This window comes from Fimicolochytrium jonesii, assembly GCF_025526975.1.
Source record: "Fimicolochytrium jonesii strain JEL569 chromosome Unknown EV422scaffold_4, whole genome shotgun sequence".
In the NCBI taxonomy this organism is placed as follows: Eukaryota; Fungi; Chytridiomycota; class Chytridiomycetes; order Spizellomycetales; family Powellomycetaceae; genus Fimicolochytrium; species Fimicolochytrium jonesii.
Window position 1 is genome coordinate 1,548,307 of NW_026515671.1, and position 17,850 is coordinate 1,566,156.

General features: G+C 53.6%; 6 protein-coding genes across 6 annotated transcripts; 3 read left to right on the forward strand and 3 right to left on the reverse strand.

Annotated features, from left to right (window-relative positions):
• Positions 1–2,101: 2,101 nt before the first annotated feature.
• On the reverse strand, positions 2,102–3,927 carry EV422DRAFT_565200 (uncharacterized protein; the record flags this gene model as incomplete). Its single annotated transcript, XM_053072284.1, has 4 exons — positions 2,102–2,365; positions 2,444–3,445; positions 3,523–3,651; positions 3,742–3,927. The coding sequence occupies 4 exons, from the start codon at positions 3,925–3,927 to the stop codon at positions 2,102–2,104; spliced, it is 1,581 nt and encodes a 526-aa protein (XP_052928399.1).
• Positions 3,928–5,318: 1,391 nt separating this feature from the next.
• Positions 5,319–7,709, forward strand: EV422DRAFT_520354 (Indoleamine 2,3-dioxygenase). Its single transcript, XM_053069678.1, has 5 exons — positions 5,319–5,949; positions 6,022–6,155; positions 6,232–6,451; positions 6,510–7,163; positions 7,265–7,709. The coding sequence occupies exons 1-5, from the start codon at positions 5,584–5,586 to the stop codon at positions 7,361–7,363; spliced, it is 1,473 nt and encodes a 490-aa protein (XP_052928400.1). The 5' UTR covers positions 5,319–5,583; the 3' UTR covers positions 7,364–7,709.
• EV422DRAFT_576870 (P-loop containing nucleoside triphosphate hydrolase protein) lies at positions 7,638–9,682 on the reverse strand (the record flags this gene model as incomplete). The annotated part of the gene is made up of 6 exons (XM_053073243.1): positions 7,638–8,009; positions 8,084–8,106; positions 8,178–8,839; positions 8,913–9,077; positions 9,155–9,321; positions 9,389–9,682. 6 exons carry the CDS (start codon positions 9,680–9,682, stop codon positions 7,638–7,640), a joined length of 1,683 nt encoding a protein of 560 aa, XP_052928401.1.
• A 408-nt stretch (positions 9,683–10,090) lies between these two features.
• EV422DRAFT_520356 (myosin-like coiled-coil protein-domain-containing protein) lies at positions 10,091–13,012 on the forward strand. Its single transcript, XM_053069679.1, has 8 exons — positions 10,091–11,126; positions 11,189–11,289; positions 11,358–11,439; positions 11,503–11,591; positions 11,655–11,797; positions 11,867–12,110; positions 12,177–12,335; positions 12,415–13,012. The coding sequence occupies exons 1-8, from the start codon at positions 10,526–10,528 to the stop codon at positions 12,787–12,789; spliced, it is 1,794 nt and encodes a 597-aa protein (XP_052928402.1). The 5' UTR covers positions 10,091–10,525; the 3' UTR covers positions 12,790–13,012.
• Positions 13,013–14,621, reverse strand: EV422DRAFT_520358 (surfeit locus protein 6-domain-containing protein). Its single transcript, XM_053069680.1, has 5 exons — positions 14,525–14,621; positions 14,282–14,458; positions 14,058–14,181; positions 13,593–13,990; positions 13,013–13,514 (listed from the first exon to the last, which is right to left on the reverse strand). The coding sequence occupies exons 1-5, from the start codon at positions 14,564–14,566 to the stop codon at positions 13,125–13,127; spliced, it is 1,131 nt and encodes a 376-aa protein (XP_052928403.1). The 5' UTR covers positions 14,567–14,621; the 3' UTR covers positions 13,013–13,124.
• A 2,794-nt stretch (positions 14,622–17,415) lies between these two features.
• On the forward strand, positions 17,416–17,706 carry EV422DRAFT_477833 (uncharacterized protein; the record flags this gene model as incomplete). Its single annotated transcript, XM_053067262.1, has 1 exon — positions 17,416–17,706. A coding segment is annotated over one exon (291 nt), but the record flags the coding sequence as incomplete, so codon positions are not given.
• Positions 17,707–17,850: the final 144 nt, after the last annotated feature.

Here is a 17,850-nt window from a genome sequence, read left to right on the forward strand (position 1 = left end):
AAGCTTTAAACTAAATCTAGCCGCCTTTTGGTATGCATTGGTTCTTATTTTAATTCCGCTATAAACCACCAGTCTACAGACTCTACACCAGGTCGTTGTCGCCGTAGTATACTTTGCTCTCGAACGATACACCACACGTTGGCCGGGCAGCAAAGTCCCACATGGTACAGTGATATGATGGTACCCTCGTCGCTCGCTGAACCCCATTGCCGACTCCACTGTCCAGTTCCTTAAGAATTCGCTCAACGACACTTGCCGGCAATGACCTGGAAAGCGAATTTGCGTAAAAGCGTACACAGCCATGCATCGTGTTCGCCGGAGAACCGGCATCAGCTGAGCAGGGACCTCCAACCAAATTCTTCGGCAACCGTTGGACTATCCCAGAAAATCCCCTCAGACGCATTCTCGATTTCGCTTGGATCGTCGCGTAGCATGGAACGGGCCCGCCGCCGCGTATGGGTCGCCCATTCATATATCCTTCGACGGAAATGTGGCCCGTATTCCGTGGTCGAGGAATTCCGCCTCTCGTACTACCGTTGCCCAAACTCCCCCAATACCTAGATAGTTCCCATCGGATCCGCGCAGTAAGGCTTGGTTTCTGATGTGAGCCTCGCGAAGGAAATGGGCGTCCTTCGTTCCTCCTTGTGGCGCATTTGAAGATGTGGGGGTATGCAAATGCAACGCGAGCTCCATATCCAATTCGCTAGGTTCAAGCAGAAAAGGTCCGGATATCTCTTTCTGACCCCTCCAGTTGTCGCAGTCCTGTTCAAATAGAGGGGCTTCCGGTATGGGCCGGCATTAACATATCCGCAAGTTCTTGCTCCACATAGCCGGCCGGCGAGCTGCCAGAAATAACTTCCCTATCCTCGCTGAGTCCAGAAGGCGTCGATTGAGCGTGTCGTATCCCCTCATGATATGAATCTTAAGCGTCGAGCTAGCACCACATTCTCCGCGAGAGAGTCGTCCGCTGGGATCCCCTCCAAAGTTTGTCAACGGCGTTCGAGCGTGCCGATGATTCGTGATGAGCTACGTCAACGGGTGAGTGTGCGGCAGGGTGCAAAGCTTCCTGCCCATTCCAGATCCTGTCGGGGTCGTTCGCTTTGTTTTGGCGGTACCCCAAGTCAACAATCCCAGCATAAATATGCTCTGGGCACGGGTAACCTCCTTCCCGCACCCTACATGCCGCTGCATGCCGGCAAGGTGACAACGACTTGGACAGGTGCCTCGCAGTGGCGGCGAAAGGATGTGCCAGTTCCGCTGGTAACTTCGCCTTCGTCATTCCCGCGACCCAGTGACCGCAAGCGAGGAGTTTCTAACCGGGCTGAAGCCGGAAAACGCCGCGGCCTGTACCCGAGAAGACCGCCTAGACCGCATCGCCGGTCGAGAGCGAGGGTGACAGGGTAGCGTCCCACCGCGAGCACCTCCGGGCCAGGGCCCAGAATAGTGTCCGGGTGTGCGAGGTCGGTCCGGAAAGTTGCACGGAAATGTCGGATTGCAGCCGAAAAGTTCACGCGTCATGGTGAATGACATCTCGAAACGGGTCGAAGCGGGGAGCGGGGCGGCGAGGAGTTGAGGTGGGGGGTGACGGGGATAATCTCGAAGTGCGGTTCCCCGTTCGAAACGCTTCGACATGCCAAACCACCACAGAGGATAGAAAGAAGAGTTGAAGGTGTAACTTTCTTACTGAAGAGATAAGCGCACCTGGACTAGCGACTTGGCGCTGACGACGAATGATGCCTTCTGTTCGGATCGCGTGCCCTAATATCGAGATGGACGGAATTCCCGCACGTAGCTGCCAGGGATAGCGATTGGCGAGGATATGAGGTTTTCTGCCGCAGCAAGCGACTACGAAGTAAAAAAACAGGGGTGCGCAACATCGGCACTCGTATGTAACGCAATATGAGAGGAAAGCAAGATGAAGAATAACGGACATGATTGTGTCAATAATGATAGTATATAAGGCGCAAAGGAAGTCGGAGAAAGAACAGTGAAGGGTTCTAAGACTCAAAAGGTTTATGTACAAGAAAAATGGATGTTCCTGGTCAGGGAGTCATACCCCCAGCACGGTACGCCCTGACCCCAGTCTATACGTCCTCTTCCCCTACGCCTCACACCACAGCTCTATCCTGCCACCGTCCCCCCACTCTATCCCCTGCACGTTCCAAGCGACTTCCAGATCTTCCTGGTCCATTATGGTCACCATTGTGCCGTCTTCGTCGGCGTACATGAGGCGTAAGGGCGGTCGGTTGTTGGAGGGCGGCAGGCAGAATTTCTCGCAGAGACGGGTCATGAGGTCGGGGAGCTGGAGGGTTGTGGGGATTAGGATGATGCGAGTTGTGCCTCGGAAATGGGCTTTTAGTTTGATCTGCAAGGTGGCGAAGACATATGTGGATCAGGCTGGGAACAATTTGAGAGATTGCAAACGACTACCTCAATGACATACCTTGTCAGCGACCGTGTGGATACTTCCCATGCTTGACACGGGTGACGCGGTTACTGACCGATCATAGCTCTCCATCATCCGTCGGTTGACATTAATTGTGGTGGTATTTACTTGATTCCCCGGCGAATACCGCGACGGTCCACCATTCCGTCTATCGTCTTCCCGGTATCGATCATTATTATCAGTATATGATCCGCGGTCATCGCGCTCGTCCTGCTCATCGATGCTCAATTCCGACATGAGCTCATCGATGGGGTTGATTGAGATTGCCCGTGTTCCCCGTTGGGGTTGGATGTTGGTTACAGTAGCTGCTCGTCGGATGGGTCCTGGTACCGGTGACGCCGAGCTTCCGAGGGATGTGGATCTGCTTCGGTACACTCCCGTTTCCGCCGATTGTGGTTGCTGCTGCGATATCGACGATGGGGCGACTCCGCCAGCTACTAGCCGTTGTGGTTGGTTGACAGTGCCCGATCTGACAAGGACGCCAGTCGTGGTATTGGCTCTGACAGGACGCACAATCGTCGTGTTTGAACGTGCCAGGGGGTCCGCCATCGCCCGACCGTTCACGCCGGTGGTGGGTATATCCGTCGTGCTATTGGATCGGGGCAGGGTTTTCAATTTCAATTCTCGCCCACTGAACCCCGCGTAATTGTCAGTGGCCTCGACACTCGCGACGACCTTGGCCTTTCCGATATAATCCTTCTTTTCGCTGTTTTTCACTTTCCCGCTTGGCGGCCTGTATAGTGTGTCTGGTGGAACAGCGTACGGGCCAAGATACTGCGGCGCGCGGGAGCCCATCCTTGGTGCTTCTTCTATGTTCCCAAAGGTGACTTTCCCGTCTTGTGGCCGTGATTTCAAAGCTTCCTGGAACTCCCTATACGCATCCTCCATCCGATTCATGGCTGCAAGGACCAGTCCCCGATTGAACAGGATCTCGCAGGCGTGAAGCTTGTAGGCCAAGCCCAGCTGGTTATAGTCGATGAAGGCATTCCCACGGAGATACTGGGAACAGTGACGGACATGGAAATGTGAGCGTGACAAGTTCTTCTCATCTGAGCATTCGCAAGAAGGACACTTACGGTAATCGCCTCCCCGAAGTCCGCCAGACTCTCGTTCAACGCATTAAGGTTATAGAAGCATACGCCGCGCATATAATAGGCAACGGCCAAGAAGGGGTCGCACGCCACTGCTCGTGTTAGTGCAGATATCTAAATCGAGGAGACCGGGTCAGGAGACGGCCTCAAAGCAAGAAAAGCACTTGTGCCCAGGACGGTGCGCGATATGGTTCCCCAACTCACCGCGTCTTCCAAAGCGTTGAGGTTGATAAACGTCATTCCAATGTTGAAGTGTATTCTTGCCGTATCCGCGATAGGCTCAAACACATCGAGCGCAGCTTCAAAGTCCCCGTTCTCGAACGCTGCTACGCCGTCCACCCATTGGGTCAGTTCCACCTGCGAGAATGGGAGGGAATTGTGGTTAGACATGATGTCCCAGGCACAGTGCGGTCACCCAATGCGAATGGCATGCTCCCAAGCACCGCAACCCCGATACACAAGCACTATGGCGACGAAGCCTACTGACCCTAAGAGCCATCATCCTTGCAACCTCTTCACGTCGTATACTATCGGGAAGTCCGACGGCGTAGCAAGGGGGGAATTCCGCAGGAGTAAAATTTGGGGGGGGGGGTTTCGTCGGTAATGGACTTGGTCGGGCGTGGAGGGATGGGCCAGGGAAGGGGTGACGAGGGATATGCTTAAGTCCAATGGAAGATGCACTGTGTGGTGGGGGTGGCGGCTGGTTGAAGGTTGAAGTAGGGGTATGTGGCAGCAGCAGCAAGGAGCGGGAGTAGCCGTAAAAAGTCGACTTTTGCTTGGCTTGCGGCGGGCCCGAAAAGAGACGGGACGAGCTCAGCGACAGACCCATGCATTTCTCATAAGGCTATGTCGCTAATGATGAGACAATCAATCCCTGCCAACCATGAAGGGCGTGGGGTAAAAAACCCGGCGGGATTCGGGATTCGGTATTCGGGAACTTGGACAATCGTCATAGTACCAGTGGGCCATGTAGATACCAAAGGACGATCAATTCCCAATAGTAGGATCACCGGGACCAACCCTTATTGGAACCTGGAAAGAGAGCAAAACTTTTTGTTGGAGCTTGGACCATGCAGTTGGTGAAGGATTTCCATGCGTAAATGCTTATTGTTTGTTAAATTCTGGACCAAGCAACGGCCAAGGGAGGTTGAAACCACGGACCCCGCGTCGAAACAAAGACCAACCTCGGCTAAATCCATTGGGCGCGCGTTTCCTTGGGCAATCAAATCAATCACACAACACACTGGCAACACGAACCGCACGGCTGCGCAGACACCGTTCTGGGCCGTCGTCTTGAACTCCGACGAGCGATATGGGGAGGGGGCAACTGTCAGAGCATGGGGGTTTCCAACAGGCCGTTGTAAAGCCAATAGGCGAGGAAACGGGGATATATGCAGTGCCAAGATGGGCCTCGGAGACACTGCGGAAGACTTCGGGACGAACATGCTGCCTATATCCTGCACTCTTTCGTTCCGAATAATTCGAGATGGGAGTATGGCACTCGCGAAGGAAAGGGTGTATTATATACCTGCAGAACGAAAGATTCATCGGTGCTTGAAACCGAAATTCCGAGCGATGAACGACCTGTCTCGCCTCCATGCATCGGAAAGAGCGCATTTTTTGTAGAGTTCCGGTCGTGTCATGATGGCTGCATGGGCGTTACGATGGTAACGAAGGGTCGCTTCTGTCGGCGAATACCATCCCTGCAAGCCTACTGTAGACCTTAGAACGGCATTCATCGATTTTCAAGGCAGATGATCTCTCTTGTGGATGGTCGCCGTCAGCCATTGATGTTGAAGCCGATGAACAACGCTGTCGAAACTCGAGAACGCCATTACTAAGGCCGCGCAAATCGCTATGTGCTGGATGCATGGGCAGGGCGCGCAGTCACGAGCACCCCATCGGACCAAAGTGGCTTTTTGGCGCCTGTGCTCCATATAACATTCCCAGATATTCCGAAATTCCCAGGCAAAGACTTCAACAACCGTTGCAGCTCAGCACCATCACAAATTTCGCAATACGCTCCAACGTACCCCGCTTCTGAATATGCGCATCGATACCTCCCAAAGCGCCATAAACGGCGTCTACCCCTTCACCAAACCAAAGGAACCCAACGGCAACGTCCTAACTGTGCCAAAACTCGCCGACTACGACATCCACCCAATAACAGGTTTCCTCCCCTCCGACCCACCGCCGCTGCGACGACTGCCGGAGAAGTTCGAGCCATGGGAGACCGTGTTGGATGAGCTGAGCGATTTGTTACTGGCTGGCAAACTGAGGGTGACCGTGGCGAGGATACCGGAGATCGAGGCGACGTCGTTGACAACGCATAGGGAATGGCAGCGGGCGTATATGGTTTTGTCGTTCATCGGGCAGGCGTACGTTTGGGGGAGGAACGGTGAGGCCACGGAGGTACGCATGCAGGAATGGGGTGGAAATGGTCGGTGTGAAGGCAGTGTTCTCATGCGTGTTCAACCGGTGTAGGTACTTCCGCGAAATATCGCAAAGCCATGGTACGAGACGGCCAAGTATCTCGGCCTTCGACCTGTCATCACCTACGCCGCTGTGGAACTATACAATTGGAAGGCGTTGGATCCCTCTGGTCCACTAGATCTCAGGTGAGCTATTGCTAAGACTTTGACCTGACGGGAGATGTTTGGATTCGCGGCATTCATTACTCACAAACCCATCTAGTAATCTAGCGGTAATGAAAACCTTTACGGGACCTGATGAAGCCTGGTTCTACCTCATCAGCATCGCCATTGAGGCCTGCGGGGCCCCTGCGCTCCCCGCGATTGTTGCTAGTCTAGAAGCGGTGGTATCGCGGGACTTGTATGCGCTTATCGACAATCTCAAGATTCTGGTGCAAATAACAGAGGATATCTCGAAGGTGTTGGTGCGGATGTATGAGAAGGTCAGTACTTCGGCATACCGCAAGTGGGTTGGATGTCAAGGTCTAACGATTTCCGCAGAACGACCCGCATATATTCTACCACCGTGTACGAACATACCTGGCAGGCTGGGAAAACACCAGCGAACTGCCCAAAGGCCTGCTCTTCGAAGGCGTAACAGACCCCGAAGAAGGCGATGTAGTAGAAATCGACCTCCCCAAGCCCAACGGCGTCCCCAAATCCCCACCTTCCGTCACTCATCCCCCACGCCACGTCCACGGCACCTACCTCAAACTCGCCGGCGCCAGCGCAGGTCAAAGCTCCCTCATCCACAGCCTCGACGTCGCCCTCGGCGTCGAACACCACCCTACGCGCCCGACCATGCCCCCGTCTCCACTGCACCCAGACCCCTCAACCCACGCCCCCGCGAAACCGATCAACCACATCCACCAAATGCGCAAATACATGCCCGGCCCCCACCGCGAGTTCATCAGCGCCCTAGAACGCGCGCCGAGTCTCCGCACGTTCGTGTATGAGCTAGTCAACACGCCGGGGAATGACCCCGTGCAGGCGGACGAGATTGGACGGCTGTATAACCGGTGTGTGGAGAACATGCGCTCGTTTCGGGATCGGCATATGCAGATTGTCGCGGCATATATTGTGCTGCAGGCCAAGAAGAAGAAGGATGTCGGACAGATCGATAAGAGGGCTGCCCAGGCGTCCAGGGTGCGGGAGGTGGGTTGAGCGGTCCGAGTTTGGAGTTTGCTTGGGAATGAGGACATGGAGTCCAAGGGGGTTTTACTGTATCATGCTGACCGTTGTTTTCTTCACCGCAGTCACTCCAAGCACAAGGCACAGGAGGCACAGACCTGATACCCTTCCTCAAACAAAGCCGGAACGAAACAAGCGAAGCGCGCGTTGAGCTGGAGGTATGATGATTTGGAGGATACCCGTTTAGGAGTAGAGGACTTTTTGTAGGGTGTAGACGAATGCATCACTGTTCCGTTAGAGTAGTTGCGCCCTTTCATGATTTTCGACTCCAAAGCAACTGTTTCATCAAAGGATTGTATTCGTAGTTTGCAATGAATGCTCTCATATTCGATCGTACGCCGCGGTATATACATGGAAATGCTTTCTATCTGACACTCACAATATACAAAATACGCCGGACCCTACCCTACCCATTTAGACATCCTAACCTAATCTGCATCACCCATCATCAGCCAGAATGGTACCTAACCGGATTCCCAAAGAGATCAACCCCCATTCCATCATCACGATCCCTCTCACGCCTCCCACCCCTACCCCCACCACCACCAGCACCCCCACCAGGGCCGCCAGACGATCCACCCCTATCCCCGGCCTATACAACTCCTCCCCGGGCCCCTCCATTAACCTCTTGATGAACGATTTCTGAGCGCTCTGCAGGGATTTCTCGATCACGTCCCAGGGGATGGTGCCCTTTTTGGCGAGCTTGGCGATGGTATAGTCGTCGCGGCCGGGGGAGAAGAGGGAGACGGAGTGGCCGACGCGGCCGATGCGGCCTGTGCGGCCTATGCGGTGGACGTATTCGTCGTCGTCCTGGGTGATGGGAAGGGGGTGAGATATACTTTTTTTTTAGAATGCAGGGAAACGGCAAATGGGCGCAAACTCACCTTAGGGATGTCGTAGTTGATCACTAAGGAGATGATGCAAGCAGTTAGGCAAATTGAAACACATCGAGACACCATGACAGGGATTTGGACAGACCATGGGTAACATCGCTGATATCCAACCCTCTAGCCGCAACCGAAGTAGCCACAAGCACATTGATCTCCCCGTCCTTAAACTTCTGCAAAGCCGCCTCCCTACCCCACTGATCGCGGCCTCCATGGATCGCATCCGAAAGGGCCTTAGATCGCGTATTGATCATCGTCTGCAACCGGTCCGCCAGAGCCTTGCTATCCACGAACACGAGGATGCGGCCAGGCAGGAACTCCTCCAGCAGCTTGAGCAGACGCGAATCTTTTTCCGAGTAATGGGTTTGGATGAATCGCTGGTTGATGGTCGAGGCAACGCTGCCGACGCTGCCGATCATGACGCGCAGGGAGTCCTTCAAGAAGGTTTCACCTAGACGCTGGATCTTGGGCGGGAATGTGGCAGAGAAGAGTAGGGTCTGTCTTCCGTCCTTGCTGGTCGGCATGTCCGTCTCCGTAAGTTTGCGAATGGCGGGCTCGAAACCCATGTCGAGCATGCGATCGGCTTCGTCGAGGACGAGACAGCGCACTTTGCTGAGGCTGATGAACTTGCGGTCGATCAGGTCTTGCAAGCGGCCTGGGGTGGCGATGAGGAGGTCCACACCGCGGCCTTTGAGTTGGTCTACTTGTTGGTCGATGGGGACGCCGCCGTAGACGAGGCGGGTGCGGATCCAGCTGACGTGGGAAAAACGGAATGTCAGTAGAGAATCATTCGGTACCATACGCTTTTACTTCCCCGGAGACTGACCTCCTGTAACCGAACTTCTTGCATTCCTCGTAAATTTGGATCGCCAGTTCGCGAGTAGGTTCAAGGATCAAGACCAGAGGGTAGACGGTCACAAGTCTGTTGTCCTCCACCTCAGGTGCCACATCGCATGGGCCACCTTGGAGGATGACATTCATGATTGGTATACTGTGAGTGCCACTAGTCAGCACTCGAAACGACAAACAGCAGGTATCCTCTCTCCAGTTCTTGAAATGCTTGCGTACCAGAATGCAGCCGTTTTACCACTTCCAGTCTGAGCAGAGGCCATGACATCGCGACCTGCCGTCACGATAGGGATGCAATGCTTCTGAACCAGCGTCGGTTGGTTGTATTTGCACAGTACCAAGTTTTCGCGAATCAACCAATGCAAGCTTTCATTTTCATACGATTCCTGAGAGACGACAGAATTGGCCAGGCTTGCCAGTGATAATATCATTGAGCGCAAAAAGATTTCTCACCATGGGTGTAGGGATGCGATCACCTTTCACAGTAACTTTCACTTTCGCCAGCTCACTGAAAGCGATCCCACCAGCGGTGCTGAGTTTGAAAATTCGCTTCTCCAGTTTCGGATCGCGCTTCTCAATAACGTATTCAGGTTCCCTCTCCTTCGCAGTCTTCTCATGCTTCTTTTGGCGGCGTGCCTGGTCTGCTTCAAACTCTGCTCTCCAGTCGTCCTCACTTTGCCTTACTGGTTCGTGGAGGACCCACCCAGCGGCGGGCGCGGCGCTCTCAACTTGTCCCCAGGTATCCATTATGTTGTTTTTTTCTATTGCTGAGAAGGGCAGCTCTCTTTAGTGAGATAGTTTGAGTTCAAACCCACCTTCGTGAGTCGTGCTGTGCCTCCGTGGGAACAAAGAAAAGGTGGGAAGCCACTGACAGTTTCGCGTACCTTCTGGCTTTTCTTGGACAGTATCCGGAGCTCTCTAGATCTATAGAGCTCAAGCGGGACGGCCTGTTTGGAAGGCGTGACGCTGCAACTTTCGAGTCGAAGTTCTTGCTCTTTCGCCTGGAAGAGTGGACGGAAGAGAGGGGACTGAAAGGCTCACACCTCACCTTTTTGCCACATGCAGGGAGACCGGGAGGGGAGGCTGTCGAAAAACGCCGTCAGTGGGGGAAAGACGCGGGTGTGAGTCACGGGTGCGAGCCTGTGGGCTTTGCGCTGGCTCTCGCTCTCAAATCCTCTCGCCTCTGATCTGCGCCGAAAACGCAGTGCAAACCCCCGAGGAAGCACGTCAAATTCCGTCCTCTGAGTTGAAAACACAGGAACGAACGCACAGCACAGAGCAGTACGGTATCTCCCACTCCGGCAGTTATCGGACAACTTTCGAGCAGAAAACAGGAAGCAGAAGGAGTCTCTAGAAGCTGCAACCGGTTTTCTTCTTGCAACTTCCTCTGTTGCCTGGGACGGTGGAGGGTCATACTGGCTATACGGAGTCCTATGGACATTGTCCCTTGTCTCACCCTAGGAGGCTCCAGGCGGCAACGAGAAGAGGCAGAAGCGGCTGGCATAGGAGAAGCTCTCAACGCCTTGTATTGGTTGCAGTAGCCTCGATTGTGCTGCGTGGGAAAATTCACCGGAGACTGTGCATTTCCCAATGCCACCGGCAGTCGCAACAGAAGCTCCAATCCAACCGCAGCAGCAACGGCAGCATCTCCCTTCGAAGGGAAAACAGGCAGTAGCGAACGGAGTCCCTCTTCCCACTCCTTCTGTTCCAGCGACGACTGCAGTCAACAGCATGACTTCCCACGTCGCTCCGGCAGCTACACCGACAGGCGTTTCAGAAAACAGGCCCTCGAATGGTCCACAAGTGCCAGTGCCACCACCACGACCCGAGGTACCAAAGCATACACCAGCAATACCGAAATATACAGGACACTATTGTCCGCATCACCCGCCTAACGGCGCACGCATTCATTCGCAACACTCGCACGCAGACCAACAACGACCACCACCGCCAGATCATCAACACCATCACCACCACCATCATCCACACCAACACACCCACGCCGACGATCATGGTCATCAGCATGGAGCACAGGCGGTAGGGCAGCAGGCCAATACAGCCGCGGTGAAGAAGAATGGCAAACCGCAGAAGAAGCCTTTGGCGCCTGAGGAACTATCGAATATGATTCAATCGAAGATCACACAGCTTGAGAATGAGTCGAGCTTGGAAGAAGAGGAGGAGAAGGCTATGGGTACGAGAGATTGTTGCGGGGAAATTGCGGGTTGGGCCGGTACTGACAAACGTATGCAACAGCGAAAGCCATCAAAAAGGCGTCGAAGGACATGACACAGTTGATGGAAGGGCAGTCTGGATCTGAGCAGCTGGAAGTCATACATTCGAAATACATGGATTTGGTAAGCTTGTAGTCACTTTGAACATTAAGCCAGTGGATCCGTTGTTCACAACTGGGAAACATCGATAGTTTCAAGAGAACAAGCGACTGGAGCGCGACCATGTCAGGCTGAAGCAGAAGATGGATCAATGCGCAAAGGAGAAGGATTCTTGTACGTGTCTGGTTCCGCACTATTGAGATCATGGAAAGTGCATCTCACCGTGGGTCATTCCAGCCAAAGCGGAAGTCACGAAGTTGACGAACCAGAAGCAAAAGATTGAGACCTTATGCCGCGAGCTGCAGAAGGAGAACAAGCGCGTCAAGGTGCGGGAACGGAAACACCAGTTGGAGGGATGAAGTTGTGAACTAATAATGAACTGCCTGCAGGAGGAAAGCAAACGCCTTGCGATAACGGAGCAGCACAAGCGGGAAGAGCTATCGTCCAAATTCGAAAGCACGATATGGGAGATCAAGTCGAAGATGGAGGAGGACAGTGATGAGAAGAAGCGGAGGGCGGAAGACAGCGAAATGTATGGATTTGGAGTGACTGAGCTACGTGGCAGGGGAGGGCATCATCTGAACGAATTTGGCTCCTGCAGGTTGAAAGACAAGTTCAAAAACTTTTTGGAGCAATACGAACTCCGCGAAAAGCACTACAACCAGATGGTGAAATCCCGCGAGATAGAGATACAACTCCTCGAGGCGAAACTCGAGCAGCAGCGGCGGATCAACGACGAAGAAATCGGCAAATCGGGCGCTTTGAAGGCTCAAGTGTCGTCTTTCGTCAAGACGGAGACGGATTTGAGGAAACAACTGGCGATTTACGTTGACAAGTTCAAGCAGGTGTGTGTTTGCGATGAGAAGGATGGGAAGGGCTGGGCTAGGCGCTGATTTTGGGTTCTTGATTAGGTCGAGGAGACGTTAAACAAAAGCAACGAGCTGTTCATCACATTCCGGCGGGAGATGGAGCAAATGACGAAAAAGACGCGAAAACTGGAGAAGGAGAATTCAACCTTCAAGCTCAAATGCGATAAGATGAATAAGAACATTCTAGAGATGGCTGAGGAGGTATGGGTTCCGCGCCTTGCGCTGAAGGCAGCACGACTTGCTGCCTGGTCGATACTTACATTTGCCCCCACCCAATCAGCGAACAAGGAACCAAAAGACATTCGAATCAACCACAACCGCGAAAACCAAACTCGAAAACCTCTGCAGGGCGCTCCAAACAGAACGCAACACATTACTACGACGCATAGAGCAGTACGAACCCCCACCGCGGACGACCCAAGCACCACCGACCACGCAAGCCCCGCCGACCACACTAGCAACCCCGACCAAACAGGCACCACCGCCACCGCCGCCACCTCCACCTCCACCACCACCACCGCTCACTTCAGCAGCACGACGAGGACCAGATGCAGCATACGGGAAACCGAATGGCAGCATGCCAGCCATATTACGCGGACAGACTGCAAGCGGGGACGGAAAAGGCTCGGGGTCAGGAGCAGCGGGGAAAATATAGCAGGACTCGGATGATGACTTCATGCCCCCTTACCTGTCATTTCGCACCCGTCATCACCCCTTTGTACAGGTTCTGCACATCCCTCTCATGCGCCTACCTCCCTTGTAAGATGTGACCTTTGGGATTTTTACATATTTTGTGGATAGCTGGTGTATATTATGGATATCTGGCGAGGGAATGATCGAGTCATTGGTAGGTTCGCCTCCGCGCGATGGTGGGAATTACGTGTATGTCGACCGTCTGATTTAAATAAGAGACAAGAATGCATATGCAAAAATATGTGTCGTGCAAAAGTGTGGAATGCCGAGATTGTGTCAGAGGATTAGAACACCCCCTCACTTCTTCCCGTTCTTCGGCCCACCCCCTTCAAACCCGGGCCTCGCCTTCGCCTTCTTCTTCTTCGCCGCCGCCAACCTCGCGGCCTTGGCCGCCTTTGGATCCCTCTTCGCCTCCGCCCTCGCCTTGATGTTTTCCTCCCTCTTCTTCATCTTCTGCTCCTTGTCCTTCTTCAGCGTCCGCTCGCGGTCCGCCCATACCGCTGAGGACTTGGCCTTCTCGTGCTCTCTACGTTTGAGCGACTTTTTGAGCAGCTTGACGTCGTCTTTTACTTTCTCGCCTTGTGCTTGTGCAAGCACTTTGGACCAGGTTTGCTTTTCGGTTATTGCTTCGGCTTTGCTGGTGTCGGTTTCGGCGAGGTGCGCGAGTTTCGCACGTTTGGCTTCGGCCTAGTTGCGTAGGGGGGAATGAAAGTGAGTGATAGCCGTGCGGCGGGGAGGAACCATGCTTCATCAGCAAGTACGCACCTGCTTCAATTGACCAGCAATGTCCGTGGGCCCCTTCCTCTTCTTCGACGGCTCCGTAACACCAAAGTCCAGTTTCCCAAACTGCACATCCTCCTCCACAACCGGCACCCTCTTTCCCGGCCTCTCCACCACCGTTTTCTCAACCGTATCCATCCCCGTCGTATCATCCAGCTTCTTGCGCTTCTCCTTCTGCTTCTTGATCGACTCCTTCCGCTCCTGTTTGCGCTGCGCCCGCCCTTCGAGGATCTCCTGCCGGCTGCGTGGGGTTTTGGCTTCCTTAGCGTCTGAGGAGGTGGATTTGCCGCCGTTGCGTTTTGCGCGCAACTCTTCTATGCGTGATTTTAATTTGGCTTGGAGTTCGACGATGGAGCCGGCTGGGAGGGGTTTGAGTCCTGATGCTGTTTGGGGTAGCGAGGTTAGAAAATGTGGGGATGGGTTTCGCAATATGCCAAATAAGCTTCATACCCAGTTCAGCGGGCTCTTCCGCCGTTGCTTCTGCTGTGTGTGCCTGTGTCGATACCTCCTCATTCGCTGCCTTCAACTGCTCGGATTGGACCTCTAATACCGTTTTGCTGCTCTCGGGATCAAGCTGCGGAAGCCGTACAAAAATCAATGATTGACTCCAGCATCCGGGTGAACATCCGCTTATAATCTGCAAGGGGCGAGAAGTATTTGTTGGCCCCACCCACCTTCTGCTTCTTCGCCTTCTTCGTCGCATCCTTCACAGCCTGCTTCGGCGCCTTCCCCTTCTTATTATGCATAAACCGATTGTTCAAATCGGCATCGAGGTTCTGTTGAAAGTAATATTTCGGTGGGATGAGCTCGACCAGGGAGTCAAAACATTTCTTGTGTTCGGCGAGACGGGTCTGTTATGGAAGTCGGGTTAGAAATTCTGAAGCGGGAACAACTTGCGGGGTCATGAGGACAATTACCTGGAGCCCGTCTAGGGAGTATGTGGTGGTTGCCACCGCCATATCTGCTCTCTTACAACTGCTGTACGGTGCGTTGATGGGTTGCAGTCTGCCAATGGTGTCGACCTCCACATACAGCCTCGCACTGACCTCCAAGGTTTTCCGTCTTGAATTCCGGTCACGTGGGATGCTCTGACTCAACGCAATCTTATTGCTGTCGTGTTTCTCTATTTTAACGCGTTCGCGTGTGGGATCGGTGGTTCTTGGAAAAGTTGAACAACAGAACTTGCTCGGAATTCCACCTTGCGAACAGGGTAGGAACAATGTCGAGCGGTGAAGAGCTCTTCAACGCCGAGGAAGCGGAGCGCCTGCGGGCGATCATAAGCAATCTGCCGACGCTCGGGCCGGTGAGCTTTTATTTCTGGCGGAAAAGATGAGGGCACTGTCTGAATGTTCCCAACAGAACATAACCGATCCAGCTCGTCACGAAAAGCTTCTGAGTTTCCTCACTTCCAATGCCGAGAAGGGAGTCGCTCATACCGACTGGATCGTCCATGAGCTAGGGGCTTTAGAAGCCATTGAGGTGCGAGAGGAGGAGTTATCGCGTTCTGAGACATAGGGTTCCAAATGGCTGAAAGACTTCCCGGAATTCAGGCGAGTCTGCAGCACGCTGACTATAGGGTCCCAGCTCTGTCCGTGCGTTTCCTCGGTAAGGAGGTCGGATTTGCAAGACGCATTTTCATGGTGCTTAGCGAAGTGTAACCGAGCAACATGGTCGTCTGTAGGCCACCTCGTCCGAGCGAACCCTACTGTATTCGATCTGCTTTATGCTTCCAACCAGCCCACTCTTCAGTATATATTATCCCAGCTCACTGCTGTGGAGCGTGAGGTACCACTGTCAATCCTATCCGCATGCCTGGAGTCCCTGTCGTTGCTTTTAGCTGCCGAGTCGGCTGCACGATGGTATGAACATATATAGGCACGCCACGCTCTTTAAGACTCTAACGCGTGTTATATCAGGTTGATGGAAACAGGCAAACTACCCGACATCATTATACGGTCTCTCGAATGTGATTGCATTCATGTGAGTCTCGCCGCATCAGCAGTTCCAATATGCATGGTCAAACCAACGTACTTCCATAGGTTACGACCGCAGCTTCGAAGCTACTCATGATAGTAATCAATCATTCGGACGTGGAAGGGGATAGACGGGAAACATATCAAGGGCTTGCCGCATCTGTAGTTGACGGCTGCCGATTGTATGATGTGATCCACTCGTGGCTCCAACCCTCACATCCTCGCCAACATGCGGCGTTGGAGCTGATCTGGAGCCTGAGCGATGCCAAATCAGATGCTGCTTATAAGTTTCTGAAGGACGCTGAACTGGTATGACCGCGGCCGAACAGCATATGGATGTTGTGGGGATGCCAACTGGCAACTCTTTCGCGGGTTTAGGTTCCGGCGTGCATGGATTTGCTTCTGATCGATACCGACCGAATTGCGAGGAGTCGAATTTTGGACTCGATGAAGCTACTCTTTGGCTGGGTCCCACATCCCGCACTCCTTGCATGCGGCCAGCACAGCATGAGTGAGCTGGCCACAACGGCAGCTTCCGGTTAGACGTCTGAACTCATTTCCGTTCTGCGGAGTTCCATTGCTAACTGCCTTTCGCAGCGGCCGAGTTCATTTTCACACATTGGTTTGCGCAAGCTGTCAATGGCCCCGCGACAAGTTTCCAGTTCACCGCGAGCTTCGATATCTTGGACATCTTAGCCGGCTTGGCGCACCGATCGCAGCAAGCATGGCTGGTCGGATGGGTCGACAACACCATATGGCGTTCATTTTGGATCCTACACGGCGTTGACGCACCGAAGCTCGGGAAGGCGGCTGTATCGTCGGATCTTGAGCAGGAATCTGGCAAGCTCTTCGCTCTGATTCACACACTGGTTGAGAAAAGCGGGAGTGAATGTTACAAAGCCAACCAGCACGCCCTGCTCCATCGCCTGTCGAGCTCGGTCCAGCATGTCTCGCATTTCTCAGTGCTTCTGGCCTACGAGATCGTCGCGGCCTGTTTAGCCGATCCATTGTACTGGGAAGATCAGAAGCTTATGAAGAGCGTTATTGGAACTCTGGCACGGGCTAGCGCACACGATACGGGCTTGGAGAACTGTTGGGAGGCGTTGCAAAACCTTAAGAAGTTCTTGATGGGGAGCGTTACTCGTACGCAAACCGTGGAAGAGAGCCTGAAAGTGATTCAATCGATCACTTTGAAACCCAATGGCAGCCGGATACTGGACCATCAGCTCAAAGAGGTCCTTAAAACGCTACTAAACGACCGCAGATGGGACGTCCGTGACACAGCCCTGCATTTCATCGCCAACCTGTTCGATTCGCATGAAAATTCCCTCGTCAGCCCCCGGACGGACTTCGCAGTCAAGCAGGCTTTACCCGATCTAGTCATTGCCAATCTGAAGGATGATCAACCCTTCGTCCGGAGCGCATGTTTAGTGGCTCTCGAGAAGACAGTCGTCAATCCACGGGGATACGTCTACCTGCATACACGCGGACTCGACAAGGATCTCGCCCAAGACCTTGTTCGCGTCGTCACGACCGACACCGAAGCCTTCGTTCGGCGGTCGGCGATGGACGTGCTTATAAGTTTGGCCAGGCAACGTAGATCAACGGGACATGATATGGATCTTGAAACGCTCCTTCCCCCGGTTCTCCTGACACGGGCGATGAGCGACCCCGATTCTGAAGTCCGCGTTCGAGGCCTACAGTCCCTTTCCCTTCTTTTTAACAACACCTGCAATACCGTTGAGCAAATCTCCACCCTTGGAGATCCCGAAACGTCCTCACCAACCGTGTTCTGGACCGCAAACGCCCCATCCCTCATCCTCAACTCAACAACCGACGAATCCCGCCTCGTCCGCGAAGAAGCCCACCGCATCATCTCCACCAACCTCCTCCCATCCCTCGCTCCCTACCTTCCTACGCAAAACGGTAAACGGCAACGGGAAACCACGGACAATCGGCTGGAGATGTTTGCTCGACAGCTGGTGGAGGTGGATATGGAGAGGTTGAGGGTCGGCTGTGTGCCGGAGCATTTGTATCAGGAGGTGCTAGATGTGGATGAGTCGGTACTTGTGGAGTGGGAGGATGATGGAGTTGGGAATAACGTTTTGGCGTGCTATGATTGTTGATTTGGCGGATCGTGCCGAACATCGGAAAAAAGTTTCTGGCCACCGATTTTTTGGATATCGCGATGTCAGGATAGAATCTGAGGCAGTAGGCAGATTCTGAACAAAGCAGTGTTCCTTAGCATAAGAAGCACGAATAAATATAGT